Here is a 27,604-nt window from a genome sequence, read left to right as displayed (position 1 = left end):
ATTCACATTAATTAGCTGTTTACTATGTTAGATTACGCACAAGAGAGTGGCAGGGCAGGCCAGGACAGGTTGCGAAGCGAGGCGGTTTTGATTGTTTAGGATAGGAAACAACGCACCAACAACAACAGGACAGAAGCTAAGCGGCAGATGGTGAGGGAGTATGTGGAAGGTGGCGAGAGCGGGGCGGTTGGCTGCAGGAGGGAAGTGTTAGACGGGTATTTAGATGGGAGGAAGGATCGAGCAGGGTGTAGAGAGGAGGACAACAAGGAGATGTGCGACGTGTGTCGAGGGATAGACGGGCAGCTGGAGGAGGTGGTAGAGGAAGAAACAGAAGAAGAGAGCGAGCCAGAGAACAACGATTGGGACGAGATGGACGTTGTTAAAGCCGAGCAAGAAGAGGTGCAGCGGGTGTTTCGGCAGCAGGAGCAGGCGCGTCGGGGGCCGTGGCAGACGTTGACGGAGCATCAACAGCAAGAGTTTGCCAATATGGAGTGGGTGCGCAGGCAGTTAGTGTGGTAGGCGAATTGATGCGGGATATGCAAGGGAGCGGGCAACACGCAGAGCGGACACAACATATAGCAGTGTTAGAGGGCAGAAAGTAAAAAAGCAAAAGAGATAGTACAGAGGATGGATAATCAAGTTTGGTTTAACATGTTTTTAGGCTGTTTCCTGTGCAGTGGTGTGCCGCAGGAGATTTGCAATAGCTAGGAACTGAACGGGGAGGGGCGATATTAACAAGTAGAGGACAGAACTTGTTAGTACACTGGGGTATTAAGCGCAGGGTTAATAGGCATAGTATTTGGTTACACAGAGGCAAATGCCTAATAGCAGGTCTAATTAGCGGAGCTTAGGGTGGACGATGCAGGACCAGGTAGGATGTTAATCGAATATTTGGGGAAGAAGCAGCTGCTGGACAACGTGGAGAGCAACAATTTAGTTAAGGAATTTTGTTAGATTACGCAGTTGTTAGCTGAGTAGACGCAGTAGATGCAGTAGTAGCAAATGAAAGAATTTCCGCTTACGATTTATAGAAGCGGTGCAGCCGAGTTAGGTTCAGGCTGGGACGGAAGTCAGGGTAGTGGAGTTGCGGTCGGGCCTGGACGCAAGTTAAGATAGGGTTAGGGTTTGCTGTATTTAGGTTAAGCAGATAACAGCATGTAGAAGGACACAGAAGCCAATAAGAAGACCTACAACCTAAGTAGTTCCCTAAGTGGTTCCCCTAAGTAGTGCGTCAACCTAAGTAGTTGCCCCACCTAAGTAACATGTCCAACCTGAGTGGATCCCCCAACTCAAGTAGAGCCCCCAACCCATGCGGATCCCCCAACCTAAGTAGAGCCCTCAACCCATGCGGATCCCCCAACCCAAGTAGAGCCCCCAACCCAAGTAGAGCCCCCGACCCTCACCAATATGACACAGCGATTCGGAGTGTGAATCGCGTCAATGCTAACCTAAACTCGCTTAGCGTTAGGGTTTAGGGTTAGGGTTCGCGGCCCGAATTGTTAGGCCCGAATCGCGTAGAACAACAACACAACAAACATCAAGACCGCAGCACAACTATTGCACGGACTTGCACATCTCTCCGCACAGCTTCCGTAGGCTACAGACCATTATTGTGGTAGTGTCAGGGTTAGGGTACCAGGTTAGGGTTCGCCATGGATCAGGCCCAGCAAAACCACACGACAGCTCTGCAACAGCGCAGTAACAACAACAATAACAAACAACGCAGCCAACACGGTCGCAAAAACGGTGCTCAGGTGTCGCTTGAAAATTGCGATGCCATTCTCTGTTTCTTAGAGGAATACGGCGTGCTAGTATGCAAGGATCACCGAACAGGCGTTGTCAATCTTAATAGGCATCTATCCCAAATGGGTAGTTGCAGTGTACCTTCACTAGAGTTATAGCTTTGGTTTTGTTAGTAACAACAGCTACAGGACACTAGCGTATTTTCAGTCACAACGTACGCTGGAATACTATTCAGTTGTACATTGGAATTCCATTTTCAAGTCTGTTCAAGCTAAAACGTAGACAACAGTCTCGCAGCACTCAACTCTGTTATCCATGCAACCCCCAGCATTATTGTCCACTTGGTTGGTAGTGTTGGGGTTGGTGCTTGTAGTTGGGGTTGGTCAGGGTTAGGCTAGTGCGCGGAGGACCAGGCCCCGCCGCATCACTACAACAGAACAACTCTGTAAACACCAACACAAGAAAGTAACACACTTACTGCATAGCACAGAATAAAAAATTATAGTATGCTATTTGCCTTAAAAAGGCTTACACAGCTCAATTAAGGTAAGCTGGCGCATCGGACGGGCGGGCGCAGGGCTCTTAGCGGGTCCTTGAGACGGCGCATCCTCAGCGCCGTCGTCGTCGCTGTTCTTGGTGTCTTCGCCATCTTCCATCTCGCTGTCTTTAATCTCCTCCACTTGCGTCGCCGGTGTCGGCGTGTCTGCCTCGATCGACAGCGTTGCCTTCTCGCTGATAGATCCGCCAGAGATGCCTTCCAAGCCTAGCCAGGCGTCTAAGGCCATGCTTGCTTTATAGGCCTCCGGATTCACCTCTACAACCAACTTAAGCCAGATGTGCCAGAAGGGGACGCGGAGATTGTTCTCTACCCACAAGTTGGAGATAATGTCGTGCAGCATCAGGCAGAGCATGCCCCAGCCCAGCTGCTTGGCTGCTTCGTACCAGCGGAGCGCTTAGTGCAGCCGCTTCTTAAATCGCTGACGCTGCTGACGCCCCGACGTGGCGGTGGCGGACAGCAGCAGGGCGTCCATGGCCTCAGAGCTGACTTTGCCCCTGCCGCCTCGGTTCTTAGCATCGCTGCTGCGGGCGACGTCTTGCTCCTTGATCTGGTCCATCCTCTCAGTGTACGCCTTGCCAAGGAAAGCTATAGCCCAGCGGTACTTAATATAGATAATATCTAACTCCTGCTCGTAGCAATCGCACAGGCTCCAGGCGGAGGCGAGCGCGCTCTTCGGCACAGTCGAGGAGCTATTCTTCTGCGACAGCGACCAGCGGGTGCGCGAGGAAGCGGGCGGGCGATCCTCCACAGACTCCTGCGCAAAGGGTAAGCCTTGTGTGCGCCAGCTCCGCAGAAATGCAGCCGCAGAGGCCTGGGAGGTAGTGTTGCCGATGGAGTCGGCCTTTTTAAGCATGCCAGAAGCTGTCAGGTAAGGCGTTGCGGTACTGCTGTACAGGTTGTTGTCGTCAACCAGCTACTTAAGGATCCAAGAGATGAACGGCTTATCCTGCCGCGAGATGGAGGCATAGGCACCGTGTTCCCTGCGGGATGCCGACTCGGGCGGCGGCACCAACCTAAGGTCCTGTTTCTTCTGCGCTTGCATAAGCTCCAGCTTCCTGGCGCGCTCCCGCTCAGCACGACGGTTTTTGTTAGAGACGCTCGTGATCTGGGGCGGTTCCTCGTGTCCAACCTGTCCACGGACGGGCTGTTTAGGGTCCTCAGCCGCCTCAGATTCACTGGGCAGCGCAAGCTGCTCAGGTTCCTCCGCTTCGTCCTCTGCTTCCAGCGGCGTCGCAGGACTGGGAGACTCGCTGGCTCGTCAGAGGCGCTTGGACGGCCGCGCTGAGCTGGATGCAGCAGCGCGCTTTGTTGACGGTGGTAGGGAATCGCGGGGCTGCTGCGCTGAAGGGGGTTCCTTCTGGAAGCTGTCGCTCGGGCTGCTAGCAAGATCCTGCGCTGCAGAGACCAGCCGGGCCCAAGCATCAGCAGGCAGCGCGTCCTTAGCGAGCGTCTCCTTCAACAGCCATATCGCCGACAGCACGGAGTAGGCAACAAAGACAGGCTTGCAGACACTTGTCTCGGCCGGAATCAGCCAGCCTGCGCTGTGCGGGCGGAATAGAGCATCACGCTGCGAGTCTAAGACAGTTGCCTTGCTCTAAAACAGCTTTTAGTAGTCTAGGTTCGGCGGGTCGTATGCGAGCCTGTAGGCAAAGCTCGACTCGCTGGCTAGCGGGAAGCTCCGGGGCCCACCATCGAATTGCTCGGCGGCATCTTCCAACGCGGAGATCTAGGGTAGATTAGATGGTGACATAACTGTTTGTTTATTAATGTAGGAGATACAGCGGAAGAAGAAAGAGATTCGTTAGGTTAAGCCCCTGACCAGGGTAACAGACTGAACGGAGATCAGCCTGTACAACATAAGCGGGCGCACAAGCTGGGGTACGAAACTCAACATAACCCAGCGATAAGAACAGCGACTGCAGCGTTGGATCAAGCAAGAACCAAGCCACCAACATGTCGGCAGAAGAAGTCAAGAATCCGTATTTTGAGCACTTGGCTGAGTACCAGGTCGCGGTGTGCAGAGCGTGCCGATACGCAGTATGGCCAGATCAGATTAAGAGCTACTTACACAAACAGCACAAGAAGTCACTTAAAAGTGTTAAGGCGGTTAGGGAAGCTGTACGTTAGTGGGCAGGCTTGCTACAGTACCCCACAGAGTTAGAGATACCCAGCAACAGCGTGCAGGCGATCCCCCAGCTGCCCGTATTCAACGACGGGCTGCTGTGTTAACTCGAACCAGAGACATGCTAACTAGTGTTCCGCAGCCTAAAGACGCTGAAAGAACATTAGCGTACAACACATGGGTGGTCAGCTAGAAAGAAATGCAGACGCCCTAGCCGAACCTGGGCAAAGGCGTTACAGGCCCAGCTTGAAGATGGCTGCAAGCGCGTACACTGCCAGCGACTTTTCGGCAGCTGGCACGGATTACAGTACTTCGAGGTGCGTCACACCCCAGACAGCGGTCCGCAGCCCGTCCCTATTAAGGGCGAGGCAGCGTGGGCGCGTGTAGGCGAGGAGATGGCCAAGACGTAGGCCAACGTCAAGAACCGGACAAAGACAACAATCGAAGACAGGGAGAAGGACGAGGCAGCCCTATGGCTGGAGCGGACTGGGTAGCTGCCGTACTTAAACAAACTGGATTGTACTGAATTGCTAGCGAGCATTAAGGAGCCTAACATAGACCCAGAGAAAGATAAGGAGCCCGTCAAGGCTGCGATTTGGAGCGCGATGGATGGACTGGCCTGCGTGAGCCAGACGTCTGTTATTAAGCGGACAGGCATATTTGTGCGCATGGAAGCCATTTGTACAGAGAAGCATCAGACTAGGTACACGCCGCTGCAGGCGTACATAGACAAGAAGTTGATTAAAGAGCAGTCACGTCTATAGAAGCAGATACTGATGTTTTTTGCACAGACGCAGAGGGAGCACTGCTGGAAGAGCCCTAAGTACCGCTTCACGCAGCAGCAGCGCGAGGCGTGGGAGGCGTTGATCGAGCAGGCAGAGAGAGACGTAGGCGGGGCAGAGATGGAGATAGCGGACAAGGACCAGGACGAGGACGGGGAGGAAGAGGAGGACGAGATGATGATCGATGAGCTTGACGACGAGCAGGACCCATCCGAACGCAACAATGAGCCTAAGCACGCGAAGCTGAGGCCGATTAAAAAAGCGTGCTTAGACTTTTGCATTGCGTTGCTTAAACAGACTATCCGCCGCAAGAAGTACGATTGCGCGATGGTGTGCGCGTTGGCCGTGCTCGGCGTTAAGGAAGACGGCTGGAAGGGCCCTGAGCTGTACCTGCCAATCTTGTTGTCTGTAATCAAAATCACCTGTTTCATGGTTGTGCAGCACGCACTGGAGCTGTCCGAGCCGTTTAAAGAGCAGGCGTTCAACAACGATAGCGCGTACGGGGGGAGCGACAGCGGCAGTAGCCCCCCTAGTCAGCGTTAACCTAAAGGCTGCTTGGAGTTTGTGCAGCAGATGATGGACAGGTTTATGGTGCGAGGGAGCCACAGCCTAATGCAGTGGATGCTCGACTTACGCACGTACGGGCTGAAGGTGCACTACAACACCACGTTGCGCGGCCATGTTAAGTGGATAGGGAAGGATGAGCTGCTGTACAAGAACTTGCACTTTACTATAGCCTAGTTCTGCAGCATAGTGCACGGTATGCAGGCTGAGGCCAAGCAGCTGCTGGTGGAGGAGTTGCTGTTTTGCGGCGAGCAGACAGCAGGTTAAGTGCCCCCAATCCCATGGGAGCAGCTGCGCGACAACCCGACTAATAAGCGGCCAGGGTGGAACTTTTTGCAGGACCACTGCACGCGCATGCCTGTAGATAGGGAAAAGTGGTTGTTTAAGCGGGTAGGCCAGGACAACAGCGTCAGGGAAAGGTTTATTAAGCCAGGAACCTGTTTAGGCATTGACTGGAAAGAGGTAGAGCGGTACATGGATCAAGTGATTACGTTTCAAGAGAAGCTGGCCGCGTTGGTGCACATGGCAGAAGGGCAACCCGCAAGGTGGCCAGAGTTAGGCAGCGTTCAACACAGCAACACCATCAAGGAGGGCCACTAAAACATTTTTATTAAGGACGGTATAGTTGCGTTTGTTATGTGGTACCACAAGGGGTATGCTGTAAGCAGCAATGTTAAGATTATTCACTGGTACTTGCCGCGCGAGGTAGGCAAGCTGGTGGTGTATTACATGTGGTTGGTGTTGCCGTTTTAGCAGCAGTTAGAGGCAATGGTGTAGGAGAAAGAGGCAATATCATCACACATGTGGCCAGCAGACCCCAGCGGACGGAAGTGGACAAGCGACCAATTTCGTGAAATACTGAAGCGTGAAAGCAGAGTAGGTTTAAAGCAAGAGTTGACGATTGCAGCATACCGTGAGATTGCCATCAGCATCAGCCAGAGGTTTTTGCGGCCATTGTCGGCATTTTGAGCAGAGGAGGGAGAGGAGAACGAGGAGTGGAATGAGGAGAATATGCTCGCCAACATCCAGGACAAGCAGGCCAGCCACAGCGCGTACGTAGCCGGCATGGTATACACGCGCAGGATCATAGAGATAGCAGGCGTTACAGCAGACAGGCAGCAGCTGTTCTGCAACTCAAGCACTAATTGGCACCGGTTTTTAGGTTTCTAGTCTGCCGTAGACGCAGTGGCAGACGTTAAGAAGCGGAAGAAGGCGCCGTTTAAGAGCAAGGCCGACGAGGCGAGGATAGAGCGGCTGGAGCGGCTGAGGAAGATGGACCCGGTAGCGCAACTCAAGCGAATAAAGGGCAAGAAAGCCAAATTCAGAGGCGTGCAGAAGGAGGCGATCAAGGCGATTATTGCTGGCGAGAGCCCTGTTGTGGCCGTGATGCCGACTGGCGCAGGCAAGAGCATGCTGTTTATGTTGCCGGCGTAGGCAGAGCAAGGCGGAACAACAGTCGTCGTCGTGCCGTTGGTTTCGCTGCGTAGTAACATGATGCGGCGATGCAAGGAGCTAGGGATATTGTGTGCCGAGTGGCAGAGTTGCTGCCTGCCTGACGCAGCAGCCATCGTGTTTGTAACGCCTGAGTCAGCAGTAGGAGAAGCGTTCGCGACGTTTTTGAACCGGCTGCAAGCGACGCGGCAGCTGGACTGCATCGTGATCGACGAGTGTCACATTGTGTTGAACCGTTGCTACACGTTCCGCAAGCAGATGCAACAGCTCGGCAGGCTGGCAGCAGCTGAGACGCAGATGGTGCTGTTAACAGCAACGTTGCTGCTGACAGAAGAAGACGAGCTGTATCGACGAATGCATTACGAGCAGAAGCAGGTCAAGATGTTTAGACAACTAACTACTAGGACGAACGTGGCGTATCAGACCATCCAGATCAGCCAGTCTGCGAAGAAGAAGGACGTTAAGTTAATGGTTGTTAAGACGGTGCGGCAGAAGATGTAGAAGTACAGGACAGGTAAGCTCATTGTGTACAGCAACTCGAAGCCGAAGGTGAAGGCGATAGCAGAGCAATTAGATTGTTACGCGTATCACGCGGATGCTATAGGCAAGCCAACCATGTTAGCAGACTTTATGGCAGGTAAGCAGCGCGTGATTGTAGCAACAAGCGCGTTAGGGATAGGCGTGGACATACCGGATGTACGGTGCATTATTCACATTAATTAGCCGTTTACTATGTTAGATTACGCACAAGAGAGCAGCAGGGCAGGCCAGGACGGGTTGCGAAGCGAGGCGGTTTTGATTGTTCAGGATAGGAAACAACGCACTAACAACAACAGGACAGAAGCTGAGCGGCAGATGGTGAGGGAGTATGTGGAAGGTGGCGAGAGCAGGGCGGTTGGCTGCAGGAGGGAAGTGTTGGACGGGTATTTGGATGGGAGGAAGGATCAAGCAGGGTGTAGAGAGGAGGACAACAAGGAGATGTGCGACGTGTGTCGAGGGATAGACGGGCAGCTGGAGGAGGTGGTAGAGGAAGAAACAGAAGAAGAGAGCGAGCCAGAGAACAACGATTGGGACGAGATAGACGTCGTTGAAGCCGAGCAAGAAGAGGTGCAGCAGGTGTTTCGGCAGCAGGAGCAGGCGCGTCGGGGGCTGTGGCAGACGTTGACAGAGCATTAACAGCAAGAGTTTGCTGATATAGAGTGGGTACGCAGGCAGTTAGCGTGGTAGGCAAATCAATGCGGGATATGCGAGGGAGCAGGCGACGTGCAGAGCAGACACAACATACGGCAGTGTTAGAGGGCAGAAAGTAAAAAAGCAAAAGAGATGGTACAGAGGATAGATGATCAAGTTTGGTTTAACATGTTTTTAGGCTGTTTCCCGTGCAGTGGCGTGCTGCAGGAGATTTGCAATAGCTGGGAACTAAACAGGGAGGGGCGATATCAACAAGTAGAGGACGGAACTTGTCAGTACACTGGGGTATTAAGCGCAGGGTTAATAGGCATAGTATTCGGTTACACAGAGGCAAATGCCTAATAGCAGGTCCAATTAGCGGAGCTTGGGGTGGACGATGCAGGACCGGGTAGGATGTTAATCGAATATTTGGGGAAGAAGCAGCCGCTGGACAACGTGGAGAGCAACAATTTAGTTAAGGAATTTTGTTAGATTACGCAGTTATTAGCTGAGTAGACGCAGTAGATGCAGTAGTAGCAAATGAAAGAATTTCCGCTCACGATTCATAGAAGCGGTGCAGCCGAGTTAGGTTCAGGCTGGGACGGAAGTCAGGGTAGTGGAGTTGCGGTCGGGCCCGGACGCAAGTTAGCATTAGGGTTAAGTTCCAGTCCGGACGCAAATTAAGGTAGAGTTACCAGCGTTTACAGCAAGCAGATTATTAACAAGACAGATAAAGGAGCAGAAGCGCACACAAGCGCAGAGAGCATAAGTAAAGAGGGCAGCAGAGACAAGTAGAGGTGTTAGAGCTGCAGTGGGGGCCGGGACGCATGTTAGGATAGGGTTAGGGTTATACGTGGTTTAGTTAAGCAAGCAACAGCATGTAGAAGAACACAGACGCCCGCAAGAGACAGCCACTAACCTAAGTAGTTCCCCCCAACCTATGCGGATCCCCCAACCCAAGTAAAGCCCCCAACCTAAGTAAAGCCCCCCAACCTAAGTAGAGCCCCTAACCTATGCGGATCCCCCAACCTATGTAGAGCCCCCCCCAACCTAAGTAGAGCCCCCAACCCATGCGGATCCCCCAACCCACGTAGTCAGCACCAACCCGCATAGTCAGCATTAACCTGCGTAGTAAGCATCAACCTGCGTAGTAAGCATTAACCTGCGTAGTAAGCATTAACCCGCGTAGTATCCCAAGTGGTTCCCAAAGTGGTCCGCCAACCCAAGTGGTTGCCTAGTAGTCCCCTAGCCCGAGTGGGTCTATAAGTGGTTCCCTAAGTAGTTCCACAAGTAGTGTGTTAACCTAAGTAGTTGCCCCACCTAAGTGGCACGTCCAACCTGAGTGGGTCCCCTAATCTAAGTGGTTCCCAAGTAGTTCCCCCAAGTGGCCCAAAAGTAGTCCCCCTAAGTGGCCCGAAAGTGGTCCCTGCAAGCCAAGGGAGTCCACATTAGTGCCCCTAAGTAGTAAGAGCTAATTATTTAAGAACAGCGCACAGCCTAGAAAGAGCCCATAAACCAGGAAGAGCACCTAAAAGCAAGTAAGTCCCTAACCTAAAGCAGCCGTTTGTATTAAAAAGAAAGCGCAGGATCAAGACAACGAAAATTAGGGAAAAGTAAGATATAGAGAGGAGGAGGCATTTAAAAAGGTTTTTGGGCGTTTAGAGAGTATTGTTACAAGATAGAACAGTAGTTAGGGGAAGTTTAGCAAACCCGATTGTGGTGCCGCAGCTAGAAAGGCATTCCTAATCCTGTAGATGTTGTAGTGCGTGAGAGAAGGGTGGGCGGTGGGCCCGTCAGGTGTCACAAAGCAGTCGGGCGGGGCGGTAGAGGGTGAAGGAGAAAGAGGGGAGGTGGGTGGGGCCGTGATAAGGTATCACGAGCAAGGGATAAGGGAGAGAAGAGGGTAGAAGAAGGGGTAGGCGGTGGGCCCGTGGGTGTTTTAAGAGAGGGTTGCCGAGAAGAAGGGAGAAGAGGGTGGGCGGTGGGCCCGTAAGGTGTCACAAAGAAGCCGAGCGCAGCGGTGAAGTAGAAGGGGGGGGCGGAAGGCCCGTAGGGAGGCACAAGAAGCGCAGTAGTTAAGAAAAGAGAAGAGGTAGGCGACGAAGCCGTGATGAGGTATCATTGAGAGGTCAACATAGCAAAGCAGTAGAGAGGTAAGCCGTGATAATGTATTACAAGGACGCTGAGCGAAGTAGTTAACAATAGCACAGAATAAGAAGAGGCTGACAGTAAGGCGTACAACCTGTAGAGGTGCCCCCGAGCCCGTAGAGAGGTCCGTAACCCGTGAAGAGGCCCCCGTAACTGGTGCGTTAGTGACGCGTAACAGGGGTGTAGCAGATACCTGTCTGAGAGTGCAGCAAGTGTTAACAGAAGCGTGGTCGAGACCGTTGGAGAAAGGCGAAAGGGTGGAGAGGGAGGGAAGGCGGGCAGTCGAGGAGCATGACCTGTGACCAGTAAGAGACAACAGCAAACAGCCCGTAAAAGGCCGGGTAACCGGCAAGAAGGTTAACAGAGCGAGCAGATCCGTTGTTAAAAGCAGAAGAGCACAGCATTAAACCGTGGAAACGATTGAGACAGTGTTTAGGGGAGAAGAACCAAAGGGGGGCCTGTAAGGCGTTACAAGAGAGTAAGCGTAACAAAGACGTTAGATAAGTGAAGTTAGGTTTGGGACCGGACACAGGTCAAGGTTAGGGTTAGGGTTACCTGCATTTGTAGGCTGGCAACTGGTAGGGGGTATAACGGAAACCTGCCTGAGAGTACACAGGGCATATTGTGCGTTAGAGAGACGCGCCCGCAAACCAAAAAGGCCGTGACGCGCAAGAGAGGGGTAGGTGGTAGGCCCGTCAGGTGTCACAAGAGAGCAGTGAGGAGGGAAGGGAAAGTTAATAATAGGAAAAAGTAAGTGTCAAGTTGAAAGTAAAAGAAGGAGAAAGGAGATGGGAGTTAAGGAGAAGAGGGTGGTCAAGGAGAAAGAGGGTGAGGGAGAAAGAGGGGTAGGCGGTGGGCCCGTGATAAGGTATCATGGGAGAGGGGAGTAGAGGGGTGGGCGGGGGGCCCGTGGATGTGCCCCTGGAGCAAAGCGGTTGAGAGTGAAGGAGGGAAGGTGGTTGAGACCGCGGAGCGGAACAGAAGAGAGTGAAGGAGGGGAGGTGGTTGAGACCGCGGAGCGGAATAGAAGAGAGAGAAAAAGACAGTAGCGTAGTAATAGTAGTAAGAAGAAGAAAAGAAAGAAGAAAAGAAAGAAGGAAAATAGTATAGTATTAGTTAAGTATAAAGGAATAGAGTTAAGAGTTGTTTATAAGTAGGAGAAGATAGTAATAATAATAAAAAAAGTACAAAAGAAAATCGAGAGATGGTAGATAGAGATAAAAAGAAAAAGGAAAGAAACAATAGATATATAGAAGAGGGAAGTTAGAAGATAAGATATAAATAAGTTTTAAATAGTAAAAAGAATAAAGAGAAAGAGGGAAGTAGAAGAAGAAGATAGTTGATTAGAGGAGATGTTGAATAAAAGAATAGTTAGAGAGAAGGTAAAAAGATAAGAAAAATTAGAAAAAGTTAGTAGAGTAAAAGAGAGAGTACAGATTGAAGGTAGGTGTAAGAAGAGAAGGAGAAAGTTAAGGTGTTAGAAAGAGAGTAGTAGAGAAAAGTAAGTAGAAAAGAGGAGTAGAAAAGTAAGAAGAGAGAGTAAGTATTAAGAGTAAAAAATTAGAGAGAGAAGAGAAGGTAGAAAGAGAATAAGTAAGAGAGAGAGAGGGTAAGTAAGAAAGTAAGTTTATATGTAAGGAAGAAGGTAAGGAATAGAGTAAGAAGAGAGTAGAGAGAAAGTAATAATAATAGTTAGGTTTTAGTGTGAGAAAGAGGGGTTAGGGTTAGAAGAAAAGTTAGAAGAGTAAAAGTTGAAGTTTTAAAAAAGAGAGAAGAAGGAGAGTAGGAAAAGAAAGAGTGGTAGTTTAAAGAAAGATTGTTGAAAAGTGAAGAAGATTAGGAGTAGTAGAATAAGGAAAGAAAAGGATAAGGGAAGTAGAAAGGATAAGGTGTGTAGAAAGGATAGAGAAAAGTAGTAAGGATTAGAGAATAGGTGTTAAGAGTAGAAGAGTAGAGGGAAGAAAAAGATAAGAGAAGAAGAAGTAGAAGAGAGTAGAGTAAAGAGAAGAATAAAGTAAGGAAGAAAGTAGAGTATTGAAAAGAGTAGAGTAAGAGAGAAAAAGAGGGTAAGTGTAAGGGTTAGGGTTTTAGAGTAAGAAGAGGGTTAGGGTTTTAGAATAAGAAGAGGGTTAGGGTTTTAGAGTTAGAAGAGAGTTAGGGTGTTAATATAGAGAGAGTAGAAATGGTTTAAGAAAAAGAAGTAGAAATAGATAAAGAAAGAAGTAGGTAGAAGTGTAAGAAGAGAGATAAAAAGAAGGAAGAAGACAATTAAAAATAGAAATAATTTAGTAGATAGAAGAAGTTAGAGGAGAAGAAAAAGAGAAGTAGAGAAGGTAGTAAAGTAGTTAGGTTAAAATAAAGGTAGAAAAGTAAGAAAAGTTAAGAAAAGTAAAGAAGAAGAGGAGATAGAAAAAGAAGAAGAGAAAAGAGGTTAGGGTTTAGGAGAGAGAAGAATAAAAAGGAAGTAGTAAGAGTTGTTAAAAGGGGTAAAAGATAGGAAGTAAGTGTTTAAAAAATTAAGAAAGGATTTAAGAAAAAAAAGTTATAATGTAGAAGAGAGTAAGAGGAATGGAAGGAAAAGAGAAGAAGAAGAAGAAAAGAGAAGAATAAGAAGAAAAGAGAGAAAAGAGTAAAAAGATGAAAGAAAAGTAAGAAGGTTAAAAATAAAGGTAAGAGAGAAAGTTAATAAGAAAAGAGATGAGGTTTGAAAAAGAAAAGAGAGAGAAGGAAAAGGTAAAGTAAGTGAAGATTTAAATAGAAAGAAAGAAGAAGAAGAAGGAGTAAATTTAGAAGGAAATAGTTGTGTAGGAGGAAGGTAAGGTGTATAGAAAGGAAAGTAGTGTAGAAAAGTTAAGGGTTAAAGAAAAAGTAAAATAAAAAGAAAGAAAGAAAAGTAAGAAAAGTAGAAAGTAGAAAGTAAGAAAAGAGGTGTTAAGAGAAGAAAGAGTAGAAGGTAGAGAAGGAAGTGTAGAGGAAGGTAGAAGAGTAAGAAAAGTAAAGGAAGAAGTATAGAGTAAAAGGTTAAGTTAAGGTTTTAGAAGAAAGAAAGGGTTAGGGTTTTAAGAAAGATTAGAAAAGAGGTAAAAATTTGAAAGTAGTAAGAAGAAGAAAGAAAAAGAGGAGAGTTTAGAAGAAGAGGAGAAGAGAGAAAGAGAGAAAGAGAGAAGAAGTAGGAAAAAAGAAGAAGTAGTAGAAGGAAATTGTAAAGATTGTAAGGGATAAGAATGTAAGTAGAGAAGGAAGAAGGTAAAAGTAAGAGGAAGAGTAAAGAAGAGTGTAAGAGTAAGGGTTAGGGTTTTAGTATAAGAAGAGGGATAGGGTTTTAGTGTAAGAAGAGAGTTAGGGTTTGAAAAAAAGAAAAGTGAGTGGAAAGAGTAGGTAAAGATGGGGTAGAAGAAAGGTAGAAAAAGGGAGAGAGAAGAGGAAGAGTTTTAAGGTTTAAGAAAAGAAAAAGAAAGGAAGTGTAGGATGAAGAAGAAAGTGAGGAATTAGAGAGAAGAAGTAGTAGAAAGAAGTAAGTGTTAAGAGTAAAAAAGTAGAGAGAGAAGAAAATAGTAGAGAAAAAGAGTTAAGAAGAAGGGAGTAAGAAGGAGTAAGGAAGGATAAATGTAAAAGAAAAAGAGAGTAAAAGAGTGTAGAGGTAAGGGTTAGGGTTTTAATGTAGGAAGAGGGTTAGGGTTTTAGTGTAGAAAGAGGGTTAGGGTTTTGGTGTAGGAAGAGGTTTAGTGTTTAAAGTAAAGGAAGAAGAGAAGGGTAAAGGGTAGTTTAGAAGTTTTGTAAGAAGAAGTAGGTGTAGTAAATTAAAGGTGAGAGAGGGTAGTGAAGAGAGTAGAGAGTAGAGAGTAGAAGAGTAGAGGGAAGAAAAAGGTAAGAGGAGAAGAAGTGGTAGTAGGAAGTTAAGTGAGAGTAAAAGGAAAAGTAGGAGAAGGATTAGAAAAGGGTAGAAGAAGAGAAGAAAGAAGGAAAGAGAAGTAGTGGAGGTAGAAGTTGTAGTAAGGAAGAGTGTTAGAGAGAAAGAGTGTTAGGGTTTTGAAAAAAAGAAAGTTAAAGTGTTAGGGGAAAGGGAAAAAGAAAAGGAAGTAAAGAGAAGAAGAGGGTTGAAGAAGTAAGGAGATGAGTAAAGAGTTAGTAGAGAGGTAGAAGGAGAGTAAAGAAGAAAAGGGTTGAAGTTTTAAGAAGGAAAAAAAGGTAGTAGTGGAGAAAAGAAGGTAGAGTGTTAAGAAAGTAAGAGAAATGGGGTAAAAAGATTTAGAAGAGAGAGGTAAAAATGGAAAAAAAGGTAGGAAAGAGTAGGAGAAGTAGAGAGAAAAGTGGAAGAAGTAAAAGAGAAGTTAAGAGAAGTTGAAGGGTTAAGAAAAGAAGGAAAAGGTGGAAAAGTAAGTGTGAGGGTTAGGGTTTGAGTGTTTTAAGAAGAGTTAGAAAGAGAGGTTAGAGGGGATTAAAGGAAGGGAAAAAAAGGTAGAAGAGAGAAGTAAAAAGAGAAGAGAGAGTGAAAAGAGAAGAGGAGGAAGTGAAAGAAAAAAAGAGAAGAAAGTAAAGTAAAGTTTAGAAGAGTTGTAGAGAGTTGAGAAAGAGGTAAGGGTGAGTTAGAAGAGAGTGTGAGTGAAGAGTTAGGGTTTGAAAGAGTGAAGGAAGGTAGAAAAAAGTAAAGTCTCCCAGTGATTATACGAACAAAGACAGTGTATTTGTTCGCTTTGCCTATGTAAATTTTAGCGTGAGCACAGACACTCGACTGTATTTGTTCGCTTTTTCAGCGTGAATTTGTTCGCTGTTCCTGAAGTCAAATATTGCTGCAACGATTGCGGAACGTGTACAAAGTGCGTCCCAATTGTATGTTGAATTTCTAGAAGAATCGAGCATACGGTACGTGAGTGGAATATAGTAGATGTTTCAATATTAATGTTCGCAATGTTGTAGGGCAGTATCGATAAGGTATGTAGCACAATGTTCAGAGTTGAGCGCAGGTAACATCTACTCTACAGGATGGAACAATTCAAGCAAAGTTAGCTGACGCAACCGCGGAGCTGGCGTAGGACTCTTCGGCGAAGCATGACTTTGCTCTCTGGTGCTGTCGTCAACGCTGTTGTCAGTTTCGTCGTCTTCGCTGTCTTGAATCTCTTCCACCTCGTAGATGGTTGCTGGCGCCTCCGCCTCAATGCTCAGCGTTTTCTTCTCGTTGATGGGCCCGCCAGCAATTCCCTCTGGCCCTAACCAGTTCTTAAGTGCCTTGCTAGCTGCACAAATGTCTGGACACTCCTTCTTAAGTAGCTCAATCCAGACATGCAGCTGGCCTACACGGAGGGTGCGTTCTATCCAGCGATTCGCAATCTCGTCGTGTGGTATCAGGGTCAGAATGCCCCAGCCTAGCTCCTGACTAATGGAGTACCAGCGCATGGCTTGGCCTAACCGTCGTCTAAACACCTGCTTGTCCTTCTTAGTGGCGTTGGGACTAACTAACTCTACTAGCGCTGCAACTGCCTCTGTGCGGATCTGTCCCTTTCTGTATCGATTTCGCGTCCTGTTGTTGCTAGATACAAAGTCGTTATGCCGGATCTGCGCTATCTTGTTGGAGTATGCTTGACCTAGGAGAGCTGACGCCCATCAAGACTCGATATGGACAGCTGCTAGCTCTGCTTCGTAACGTGTGCACATGTTCCAGGCAAAGCAGAAATCCCTGTCAGCATCGTTGCGCACACTCAGCAGCTGCAAGCGCTTAGCTCCCGCACCGGTCCTGCTCTGGCTGCCAGCGAGCTCGCCGCCACCTCTGAAGGGTGAGCCACGTTCTCGCCAAGCCTGCAGGAACTGGGCAGCGTGGTACCGAGAGGACTGGTTTCCAAGCACGCGCGCTTTCTCTAGAAGGGTGCAGGCCGTGAGGTAGGGAGTTTGGGTGGAGCTGTAGAAGTCCGTGTCATCGGAGACCGGCTGCTTGATGATCCAGGCGACGACGGACTTGTCCTTTTGCACAATAGAGGTGTAGGCAGCCTGCTCTGGAAGAGGAGCCTTGTCGCCAGGTGCTACCAGACCAAGGGCAAGCCGCTTCTTCGCACGCGAAGTGGCGAGTGTCCTGCTGCGTTTTTGCTCCGCACGGCGGTTGTTGTTGGAGATGGTAGTGATGTGCAGAGGGAGTCTTTCAGCTGCTCATCCGGTTCGCTAGGCTGTGACAGCTGAGGGCTGGCTGGATGTGTCTCATCGGTGGTTGTTCGAGCGCGCTTTGGTGTAGGGGCCGGCGCAGATAGGTGTGGCCGCTTCTTTTGTTGCGGGGGTGGAGCGGAGGCCTGTTGTGAAGGGGAAGCAAAGGGCTTCTGCGCAGACGGCGGCTCTTCCATCCCGTCCTCCGCAAGCGACTCGGCCGCGCAGACCAGACGATCCCAGATATTGTCAGGCAGGACGTCGTCGGCGAGCGTCTCGCGCAGAAGCCAGATCGCTGACAAGACGGAGTGGGCAATGAAGACGGGCTTGCAGACGCTGGCATCGTCACGGGTGGGGATCAGCCATCCTGCGCTGTGCGGACGAGCACCTGGATCACGCTGCGAGCGTGAGATGGTCGCTTGGCAGAAGAAGAGCTTCTCGTAGTCCTCATTCGGCGGCTCGTACGCGTAGTTGCGAACGAAGTCAGCTTCGCTGGCCAGAGGAAAGCTCCGACGACCGCCATCAAACCGCTCTGCGGCGCTGTCTAATGCTGCCAACCAGTGCATTATCGACTTGTGTACTGCGAATGAGGTTGCGAGCGGAAGTTCGGACAAAGGTTGTGCGGAAAGGGGTTGGGTGTTGTTGAGGTTCTGACGCGGTCACACCGCGGCACCGAAAGTCAGGCCGCGCACGGATGTACCACGACGCCCTCACCAACCAGCGTTAGCGGAGCTGGGAGCGCAATCAAACCAAAAGCAAGATCGATACACAGTCTGTCGATCAATATGCTGGGGATAGCAAACACTAGGCCAACGGACGTGTTGCATAGCGCCCACTTGTGTCCCTTCTGCTCCTTACACCATGGAACTATTTGCGCAGCTGTTTGAACACCGGCCTGAACTTCGAGTCGTAGTTTGTAAACCATGTGCCACTGCTATTCCACCAGCGCAGATCGTTACGCACCTCAAAGAGCGCCATCCCAAGGTCACAGTCGCTACGCGCAAGAGCCTGGCGGCAGCTGTACGCGCGCTACCAAACCTTGCGTGGAGTCCAGGAGACGTGCGTGTACCAAGGCCGGCTAAGGAGCCCGTCTTTGGTCTGAAAAGCCGAGAAGACGGGCTGGTATGCTTGTCGGAGCGTTGTTGGTATACCTGCATCTCGCTGCAGGGCATGCAGAAACATTGCAAGGATGAGCATGGCTGGGTGAACGAACAAAAGCGAGGGGGAGATATAAGGCAAAAGAGCAAGCACTCGCGCAACCGAGTATGGCGAGACAGCCAATCCTGCCAGCGCTTGTTCAGAGCTGTTGGCTGGCCGGCGTATGTTGCAGTCGAGACGAGCGTTGGAGCTGCGACTCTAGCAGACATCTCCCAGAGAGTGAAGGCAGATCGCCAGCATCAGCGAGAAGAGCGTGAGGCAGCAGCAGCGCAGGATAAGATTAAAGAGGGCATCCGTTCGCAGGCTGATCCGTGGCTAGAGCTCACAGAATGGGTCCCGCACCTACAAGGTATCCCAAGGGCGGCACTTCTGCGCGCTAAACAGCTAGCTGGTGGGGAGGTAGACGCGCGTGGGAAGGAAGAAGTGGCGTTTGACGACACGGGCTTACGCGATGTTTGCAAAGCTATAGAGCGGCTGATACGAAAAGCGTTCGATAGCAGCCGAGCTGAGGTTGTCGGCAGACTCGCACTGGAGATTATCGAGCGACGTGAGGCGGGCGCAGAATCGAACGAGCGGCCCTTCTACGCTAGGCATTGAGTCGGTACGATCAAGAAGTACAGCCAGAAGCTGGTGAGCATCCTCTGCTACCTGTGGCGCACATATGACCAGGTCGAGCGGCCGCCATACAAACTTACCAGCACGCAAGACGCCCTCTTGGTGTCACTCCAGCAAATAGCCCGCTCAGACGACGCTGCGAAGAAAGAGAAACTGGAAGAGCGATGCCTGCGCTTTTGGATCGCCTTGCTCAACCACAGCCTGACTGGCGACGAGCACGAGAGCGCACTGCTGAGCGGAGTGGCTGTCCTCGGCCTCAAGCCTGATCACCATGGCGGTGGGTGGGTTCCGGCGCACGAGTTCTCGCCAACGCTGTCTGCTTTGATCACTACCTCGAAAGCGCTCGTAGTGCATCATGCCCGCTGCCAGCGAGATAAAGCGCTTCAGAAAGACCCTTGTACAGCACCTACTGCGTATGAGCTAGTTAAAGACATGTCTGAACGGTTTATGACGCTGTCCGACTTCAAAGGCACACCCAGTCCTATGAATCGAATGCTCCGCTTGCGTACGCTAGCTAGAACACAGGCAAAGCGACGTAATACTCCCGGTATCGTGTCGTGGGATGGAGATCGGCTTCTCATTGACAAGCAGAGCTTTTCGCTAGCCGATCTCCGGTCGATGGTGAAGGGACTCTGCGAGACGGTGCGGTTGCAGCTATTCAAGGACGTCCTACTCTTGGATCTAGACGAAAGGGGTTGCGTGCGACCCAGGACCACCCCGCTTCCAGAGGTGTCCGTGGACAAACTCGTCGATCAGCCAGCCGAGCTGGCTACGGGCTGGAGCTTTCTGAAGCACCCCGACAACCAGCTAGATAGATGGCAAGACTGGCTTCTAGACCGGGTGTTGGACGAGGCTCCGCTAAGGGAGAGATTCATTCGTGGGATAGATAGCACACAACGGCCGGAACGGACGCTATGGCGCGATGACGCTGTAGCTAGGTACATGAAAGGAGTGCGTCGGTTTAAAGAAGGCCTCTTCACGCTTGTTCACATGTCTGGCGGCGGGCCTGGTCGCGGGACAGAGATTACCTCGATACAGTGCGAGAACAGTGCAGACGGGGTGGGGTATCGGGGGTGTTTGTAGAGGGTGGCCTGGTATCCTTCACCACCACGTACCACAAGGGGTATAGCTTCAGCAAGCGTGTCAAGACGATCCACCGCTATGTTCCCTGGGAGGTGGGTGAGCTGGTGGTGTACTTCCTCGGGCTCGGTCGACCGTTCATAGATGATCTCCAGATGCTGCACAATGGCGTTGCCCGCCCTACCGCTTTCATCTGGGAGCCAGAGCCGGAGGAGCAGTGGGGCGACGAGAGCGATAGCGAAGAGAGCGACGACGGAGACGAGTACGGCGAAGCCGACCGTGAGAAGGCACGATCCGCTAACCCAGACGGGTACTGGGGCACCGATCGCATACGCCGTGTCCTGCGCGAGCAGACCTTTCAGTACATGAACACCGCTCTCGGCACCCGCGCCTGGCGGCATGCCTACCCAGCCATCCACCGAGAGCTGGCAAGAGATGGACAAGCACGCGACTGGTTGGAAGTGCTCTACTGGAACAAAGCGCCGGCGAAGAGCAACGCGCAAGCGTTGCAGTCCGGCCACAGCCTTAAAACAGAGGAGGGCAACTACGGCCGCTCCATGATGGAGTCTCCCTTTCAGACCATGGCCGAGCGGGAGGAGTTCCGGCGGGTGAGCATGGACTGGCATCGCGTGCTGGAGTTTGCATCCGCCTGGGAGGACGGCCGCATGCACCCCGGTGTTCGCGCGGAGATGGTAGCGCAGCAAGAGAAGCAGGCGCTCCAGCGCTGGTCGTCGCTCGCGATGGTGGACCTCAAGGCAGAGTTCAGGCGACTCGCTGGACGGCCGGACGCCGAGTATCGTGGCAAGCAAGAAGAAAGCCTCGAGGCTGTGATGCAGCGACGGCTGCGCGTGCTAGTTGTTATGGCTACCGGCACCGGCAAGAGTATGCTGTTCATGCTGCCCGCGTCCGTCTCGCCAGGCGGCGTCTCCGTGGTCGTGGCTCCGTTGAATGCCTTGCGAGACGATCTGCAAGATCGCTGCGACCAGCTCGGCATCCCCTGCGCGAAGTGGGATGGAAGAAGACCGCCGTACTGGGCTCGTATTGTGCTGGTGACGCCTGAGAGCGCAGTCACGAAGGCGTTCGGCAGGTTCATTAACGAAAAGCGCATGCTCCATCAGCTAGATCGTATCGTGATAGACGAGTGCCACGTGCTGCTGGAGTCGACACAGGACTGGCGGCCAGACCTCCTCAAGATGGTGGAGATGACGGAGAAGGGCACACAGGTTGTCTACCTGACTGCAACCTTGCCGCCCACGCTGCAGCCCGCCTTCTTGCACACCGCAGGGCTCGATGCCCAGACCGTAACCATATGCCGCGATGAACGCACCACGCGAACGAACATTGCGTACCAGGTGCTAGAGTACACACGTGGCACGCTAGAAAAAGTACTTATTAAGCTCGTGGCTGCGAAGAGGAGTAGGTACGGACCCAAGGCGCAGATCATCGTCTATTGTCCAACTGTGGACGAGACGAAACGGCTTGCGAAGCTTCTGCAGTGCTCTGCATACTACCGTCAGATGGGCTCAGACGAGGAAAAGGCACGCATGGTGCGAAGCTTCACCCTGGGCATAGAGAAGCTTTGTACAGCCACGAACATGCTAGGTCTTGGGCTCGACGCTGCAGGCGTCCGGGTGGTGATCCACGTTGCCATGTGTCCCCTGCTGCTCCAATATGTGCAAGAGAGCGGCCGGGCGGGACGAACGGGGCTCGACAGCGAGTCTATTGTTATGAGAGCGTGCTATGTAACGAAAGAGGGAGGGTAGAGAAGGCGCTCGGCTACAAGCTGGAGCGACCTGCAAAGGAGTTTATGACAGTCGAATCCTGTCGGCGAATCGCGATAGACAAGCACATGGACGGCAGACAGAACAGGCAGCAATGCGAGATGGGAGAGTCGAAGTGTGATCTATGCGAGCGACACCCCGGTGGTACCAAGCGACAAGCCGTCGAAGAAGAGCAGGAAGAGCCAGAGGAGACGCAGGCCGACACCGCGGCGGTGGCAGCAGAGGAGCAGCGCAGATGTATAGAGCGAGCTATAGTCGTTAAAGAGCAGAGGGTTAAGATCCAGCAACGGCGAAGGACGGAACAAAAAGTATATGACCTGGAGCGGCTAGAGCAGCACTTCCAGCGCTGGAGCAATGCGTGCGCCATCTGCATGGCCACTCAGGCTGACCCGGCGCGCCACGACTGGAAGGACTGTTCAAAGGCCAGCGGAGCGCAGATGACATTAATGGAGTCTAAGGTGAAATCTATGCACTAAGTGAAGTGGGAGAAGTATGCGCGGTGTTTTTACTGCTGGGCGCCCCAAGCCATCTGCAACAAGTGGGAGGAAACAAGCATACAGGGTGCGTTTAAGACACAAGGGATGCATGTGCCTTGCCAGTACGATGGAGTGCTCCAGAGAGCAGTAGCTGCGCTGCTTGCCTGCCAGCCACTGATGTGCACGCCATGGCTGGAGCAGCAGATGCAAGACGCCGCGATTGTGCACGGTAGCGATGAGCTCCGGCTTTACAAGTGGCTCGGATTAAAGATCAAGATGGGCCAGAGAGACGCGAGCCAGATGTGTCGTTTCCTATATGCTTGGGAGGAGGGGCATGTGCAGTCGTATTTAGCAGACTAGAAAGAATGTGTTTGATATAACCGTAACCCGAAACCTTAGGTCAGGAGAAGTCAGGAGAAACGTGCTGTAGGCTGACTTGCGACTGCACGGTGATCACAAGTCAGAAAGTGCAAAACAGCCAAATAGCAACACAGACACTTCAGAGACGTAGAAAGAAACGCCCAGAGAAGGGCCACCGACCAAAGTAGTCCCCACAACCCGAGTGATACCCGCCAACCCGAGTAATACCCGCCAACCCAAGTAGAGCCCCCAACCCAAGTAGAGCCCCCAACCCATGCGGATCCCCCAACTCAAGTAGAACCCCCAACCCAAGTAGAGCCCCCAACCCATGCGGATCCCCCAACCCAAGTAGAGCCCCCGACCCAAGTAGAGCCCCCAACCCAAGTAGAGCCCCCGACCCAAGTAGAGCCCCCAACCCATGCGGATCCCCCAATCCACGTAGTCAGCACCAACCCGCATAGTCAGCATTAACCCGCGTAGTAAGCATCAACCCGCGCAGTAAGCATCAATCCACATAGTCACATGGTCAGCATCAAGCCGCGTAGTCAGCACAAACCCGCGTGGTTCCCTGAGTAGTTCCACAAGTAGTGCGTCAACCCAAGTGGTTGCCCCACCCAAGTGGCACGTCCAACCCGAGTGGGTCCCCCAATCCAAGTGGTTCCCAAGTAGTTCCCCACGTGGTTCCCTAAGTAGCGCGCCAAGTAGTGCGCCACCCCAAGTGGTCCGAAAGTAGTCCCCCAAAGTGGCCCGAAAGTGGTCCCTGCAAGCCAAGGAGTCCACATCAGTGCCCCCAAGTAGTAAGAGCCGATCATTTAAGAAGAGCCCCCGATCCAGGAAGAGCCCACAATCCGGAGAGAGCAGACCAAACCAAGTGAGTCCCTATCCGAAAGCAGCCGTGCGTATTGAAGAAAGTGAGAGTCAGGACAAAGTAAATTTGGATAGATAGTAGAGTAGTTAAGAAAGACATGCGCAATAGGTAGAAGAGCCAGCAGGATGGTGGATGGGAGAGGTACAAGAAGTTGTTCGTGCAAGAGGGCGTCAATCGCGTTGATCGCGCGAATTTGGATTAGGCAGGGTTGGTTGCTTTGTAAATCGGGTATAAGAATAAATGGTAGAGGGAAAGGGCATTTGAACAGGGTATTAGGTAGATTAGAAAGATGGAACGGGATAAAAATGACGTGGAGCAAGGTGTTTTGGGCGTTTACATAGTATTGTCACAAGATAGAACAGTAGTTAGGGAAGTTTGGCAAATCCGATTGTGGTGCCGCAGCCCAGAAAGGCATTCCTGAACCTGTAGATGCCGTAGTGCGTGAGAGAGGGGCGGGCGGAGGGCCCGTCAGGTGTCACAAAGCAGTTGGGCAGGGCGGTAGAGGGTAAAGGAGAAAGAGGGGAGGTGGGTGGGGCCGTGATAAGGCATCACGAGCAAAGGATGAAGGAGAGAAGAGAGTAGAATAAGGGTGGGCGGTGGGCCCGTGATAAGGTATCACGGGAGAGGGGGTAGAGGGTTGGGCGGGGGGCCCGTGGATGTGCCCCGGAGCGATGCGGTTAAGAGTGAAGGAGGGGAGGTGTTTAAGACCGTGAAGCGGGATAGAGAAGAGTAGCAGGTAAGCAGGGTGAAGAAGAGAAAGTGGGTGGGCGGTAGGCCCGTCAAGTGTTACACAAGAGTGAAGAGGCAGTTGTAGAGATAGATAAGCGGTACAGAGAGCGGTTTTAAGGCGAATTTTTTCAGCAACGCAATGGTAGTAGCAATCAGAGTAGCGTTGTTCATGCAGCAGTATAACAGCGCGCAAGTAGCAGAGATAGGGTTAAGAGATGTATAAAAGAAGAAAAGGAAAGAAAAGAGAAATGAAAGAATTGTTAAGAGAAGAGAATAGTAGAGAGGATAAAGTAAGAAGAGAAGTAGAAAAAGGTAAAAAATTGTTAAAAGAGTGTTAGTAGGATAGAAAAGATAGTTAAATGTAGTATTTAATAAAGAGAGAGTGTAAAAGTATTAGAAAAGATATTTAAAGTGATTAAGATGTAAAGATAGTAAATGAAGAAAAAAGAGTAGAAAATAGAGAAAGATGAAAAGAAAGAATTAAAAGAAGAGAAGAAAGTAGAAGAAGAAGTTAGTTTATTAAAAGATGTATGAAATAAAAGAGTAGTTAAATAGAAGGTGAAAAGAAAAGAAAGATTAGAAAGAGTAAAAGTTGAGAAAAGAAAGAAGGTTGAAGAGAAAAAGTGTAGAAAGAGGAAGGAAAGGAAAAAGTAAAGTAAAAAGGAAAGTTGTAGTTTGTTAGAAATTTAAAAAGGTTGAGGAAGAAGTAAATAAGGAGAAAAGAAGAGAAAAGGTATAAAAAGAAGTAAAAAGTAGAGAGTATATGTTTAAAGAGTTTATAAAGAGTTTAGGGAAAGAGATAAGAGATAGAAAGAAGAGAGAGATTGAGAAGAAAATTTAGAAAAGTAGAAAGAATAAGAATAGAGTAAAGAAAGTAAGAGGTAAGGATAGAAGAAAGAAGTAGAAGAAAAGGAAAAGAAGTTAAAAGAGGTTAGTTAAGAAGAAAATAATGTTTAAGAAAGAAAGATAAGAGAGTAAAGTAGGTTAAGAAGAGAGTAAGAATAATAGGTAGGTGTTAGTATAGAAAGAGAGTATAAGTTTAGAAAAGAAAAGTTAGTAGGGTAAGAAGTAAAAGTAGTGTAAATAAAAGAAAAGAAGAGAGAAGAAGGTTAAAAAGAGAGATAAAAGTAGAAGGTTTTAAAAAATAAAGAAAGTAAGTTGTAAGAAAGAGAGTAAGAATAAAAGAGAAGAGTAGGGGTTAAGTGTAGGAGAAGAAGTAAGAGTAAGAGAAAGAAGGTGTAAGGATAAAGGTGGGAATATTAGTATAGGAAGAAAGTGTAATTTTAGAGAGAAAAGTAAAAAAAAATTAAGTTAGTAGAGTAAAAGATAGAGTAAAGAGTAAATATAGGTGTAAAGAGAGAAGGAAGAAAGTTAAGGTGTTAGAAAAGAGAGTAGTAGAGAAAAGTAAGTGGAAAAGATGAGTAGAAAAGATAAGAAGAAGAGAGTAAGTATTAGGAGTAAAAAATTAGAGAGAGAAGAGAAAGGTAGAAAGAGAATAAGTAAGATAGAGAGAGGGTAAGTGAGAAAGTAAGTGTATGTGTTAGGAAGAAGGTAAGGAATAGAGTGAGAGAAAGTAGAGAAGAAAGTAATAGTAATAGTTAGGTTTTAGTGTGAGAAGAGAGATAGGGTTTGGAGAAAAGTTAGAAGAGTAAAATTTAAAGTTTTAAAAAGAGAGAAGAAGGAGAATAGGAAAAGAAAGAGTAGTAGTTTAAAGAAAGATTATTAAAAAGTAGAGAAGATTAGGAGTAGTAGAGTAAGGAAAGGAAAGGATAAGGGAAGTAGAAAGGATAAGAAAAGTAGAAAGGATAGAGAAAAGTAGTAAGGATTAGAGAATAGGTATTGTGAGTAGAAGAGTAGAGGGAAGAAAAAGATAAGAGAAGAAGAAGTAGGAGAGAGTAGAATAAAGAGAAGAGTAAAGTAAGGAAGAGAGTAGAGTAAGGAAGAAGGAGAGAATAAGTGTAAGGGTTAGGGTTTTAGAGTAAAAAGAGGGTTAGGGTTTTAGTGTAAGAAGAGAGGTTAGGGTTAAAGTAGGAGAGAGTGTGGAAAGAGAAGAGGTAGAGGTAAGAGTGTAAGTAAAAGTAAGGAGTAAGGTTTAAGTGTAAGAGAAGAGTAGAGGTAGGAAAGAGAGAGTAGAGAAGAGGGTGAAAGTAGAAATAAGTAGAAGTAAAGGTAAGGGTGAGGGAGAGAAAGTAGGAGGAAAGAAGAATTTAAGAGTAAGAGAGGGTAGAGTGTAAGAGGAAGAGTTAAGGAGAGAAGTAGAGAGTAAAGATTAGAAGAAGGAAGAAAGTAGGGATAAGGAAGAGAAAGTGTAAAGGTTTTAATGTAAGAATAAAGAAGAGTGTAAGAGTAAGTATAAGGGTTTTAGTGTAGGAAGAGGGTTGGGGTTTTAAGTAAAAGTAGAAGAAAAGAGAAAGATGTAGTAAGTGGTAGAAAAGAGTAGAAGAAAGAGAAGGAAGAAGTAGAATAAGTTAAAGAAAAAGTAGTGTTTAAGAGTTAAGAAAGTAGGAAAAAGGAGAAGAAAGTAGAGGTAATAAGTAAAAAGAGAAAAGAAGTAGTAGAAGTAGTAGAAGAGGTAGTAGTAGAGAAGGAGTTTAGATTGTAAAAGGGTTAGGGTTTTAGTGTAGGAAAAGTGTTAGGGTTTTGGTGTAGGAAGAGTAGGTAAAGGTTGAGGAAAAGAAAGGTGAGAAAAGGAAAAAGAAGAAAGAGAGTTTTGTAGTAAAGTTTTAGAAAAAGAAGGAGAAGGTGAGTGTAGGTTAAAGAAGAAAGTAAGAGGTGAAAAAAAGTAAGTAGAAGGAAGTAAGTGTTAGGAGTAAAAAAGTAGAAAGAGAAGGAGAGTTAAGAAGAAGAATTAAGAAGAAGAGAGTAGAAGTGAAGGTGAAAAAGAGGGAGAAAATGTAGGGGTGAGGGAGAAAGAGAGTAAGAGAGTTAAAGAAGAAGAGTGTAAGGGTAAGGGGTAGGGTTAAGTTAGAAAGAAGAGTTAGAGGAGTTTAAGGGTTGGGGAAAAAAGGGTAGAAGAGAAGGAGGTGAAAATAGAAGAGAGGGAAGAAAAGTAAAGTAGAGTGTGAAGAAAGTAAGAAAAAGAAAGTAAGAGTAAAAGTAGTAGTAGAAAGAGAAGTAAGGATAGAAGGAAAAGTAGAAGAAAGAATAGAAAAGAGTAGAGGAAAAGAAAAGAAAAGGGAAAAAGGGAGTAGAGGTAGAAGTAGTAGTAGTAGAGAAAAGGGTTAGGGTTTTAGAGTAAGAAGAGTGTTAGGGTTTTAGTGTTAGAAAAGAGGTTAGTAGAGAGAAGTAAGTGGAAAGAGTAGGAAAAGAAAAAAAGAAGGAAGGAGGTTTTAGAGTTGTAAAGAAGGAAAAAGAAGGTAAGTGTAAGGTGAAGAAGAGAGTAAGGAGTTAAAAAGAGGTAGGTAGGAGAAGGTAAGTGTTAAGAGTAAAAAGAAAAGAGATAAGAAAAAGATAGAGAAAAAGAGTTAAGAAGAAGGAGTTAAGAAAGAGTAAGAAAAAAGAGGTTAAGGTGAAAGTAGAAGAGAGTGTAAGTAAGAGTAAGGTTTAGGGTTTTAGTGTATGGAAAGAGGGTAGGGTAAGAGAAAAGAAGAGAAAGAAGAGAAGAGTAGAGGTAAAAGAGAAAGAGTAGAGATGAGTGTAAAAGGAGTAGTAAGTGTAAGTAAAGGTAAGGAAGAGGGAGGGTTTAGAAGTAGGAGAGGGTGTAAGAGTAAGGGTTAGAAGAAGGAAGAAAGAAAGTAGGAGTAAAGAAGAGAAAGTGTAAGAGTAAGTGTTAGGGTTTTAGTGTAGGAAGAGGGTTAGGGTTAGGGTTAGGGTTAGGGTTAGGGTTAGGGTTAGGGTTAGGGTTAGGGTTAGGGTTAGGGTTAGGGTT

General features: G+C 48.6%; 4 protein-coding genes across 4 annotated transcripts, besides 25 other annotated features; 2 read left to right on the top strand and 2 right to left on the bottom strand.

Annotated features, from left to right (window-relative positions):
• Positions 1-1,205: part of a mobile genetic element that runs on past the window's edge.
• Positions 1-4,051: part of a mobile genetic element that runs on past the window's edge.
• Positions 1,197-1,387: a mobile genetic element.
• Positions 1,388-1,399: a dispersed repeat.
• Positions 2,100-9,322: a mobile genetic element.
• Positions 3,742-4,051: a long terminal repeat.
• Positions 4,052-4,055: a direct repeat.
• Positions 5,309-5,378: a tandem repeat.
• A 141-nt stretch (positions 9,323-9,463) lies between the features above and the next one.
• Positions 9,464-9,517: a dispersed repeat.
• Positions 9,514-9,583: a dispersed repeat.
• Positions 9,584-12,805: a mobile genetic element.
• Positions 12,430-12,433: a direct repeat.
• Positions 12,434-12,593: a long terminal repeat.
• Positions 12,434-25,692: a mobile genetic element.
• Positions 12,806-14,363: a dispersed repeat.
• Positions 14,364-14,396: a tandem repeat.
• Positions 14,397-14,513: a dispersed repeat.
• Positions 14,580-14,619: a tandem repeat.
• Positions 15,198-22,370: a mobile genetic element.
• Positions 15,512-15,934, bottom strand: EKO05_0008467 (uncharacterized protein; the record flags this gene model as incomplete). Its single annotated transcript, XM_059637313.1, has 1 exon — positions 15,512-15,934. The coding sequence occupies one exon, from the start codon at positions 15,932-15,934 to the stop codon at positions 15,512-15,514; it is 423 nt and encodes a 140-aa protein (XP_059493296.1).
• Positions 16,555-17,235, bottom strand: EKO05_0008466 (uncharacterized protein; the record flags this gene model as incomplete). Its single annotated transcript, XM_059637312.1, has 1 exon — positions 16,555-17,235. One exon carries the CDS (start codon positions 17,233-17,235, stop codon positions 16,555-16,557), a length of 681 nt encoding a protein of 226 aa, XP_059493295.1.
• EKO05_0008465 (uncharacterized protein) lies at positions 17,531-18,424 on the top strand (the record flags this gene model as incomplete). Its single annotated transcript, XM_059637311.1, has 1 exon — positions 17,531-18,424. One exon carries the CDS (start codon positions 17,531-17,533, stop codon positions 18,422-18,424), a length of 894 nt encoding a protein of 297 aa, XP_059493294.1.
• Positions 19,678-21,285, top strand: EKO05_0008464 (uncharacterized protein; the record flags this gene model as incomplete). Its single annotated transcript, XM_038946531.2, has 1 exon — positions 19,678-21,285. One exon carries the CDS (start codon positions 19,678-19,680, stop codon positions 21,283-21,285), a length of 1,608 nt encoding a protein of 535 aa, XP_038795997.2.
• Positions 22,559-27,524: a dispersed repeat.
• Positions 25,533-25,692: a long terminal repeat.
• Positions 25,648-25,694: a tandem repeat.
• Positions 25,693-25,696: a direct repeat.
• Positions 26,739-26,912: a tandem repeat.
• Positions 27,525-27,526: 2 nt separating the features above from the next.
• Positions 27,527-27,604: a telomeric repeat.

Source organism: Ascochyta rabiei, chromosome 15, assembly GCF_004011695.2.
Source record: "Ascochyta rabiei chromosome 15, complete sequence".
NCBI lineage: Eukaryota > Fungi > Ascomycota > Dothideomycetes > Pleosporales > Didymellaceae > Ascochyta > Ascochyta rabiei.
This window is presented reverse-complemented; position numbering and strand designations above follow the sequence as displayed.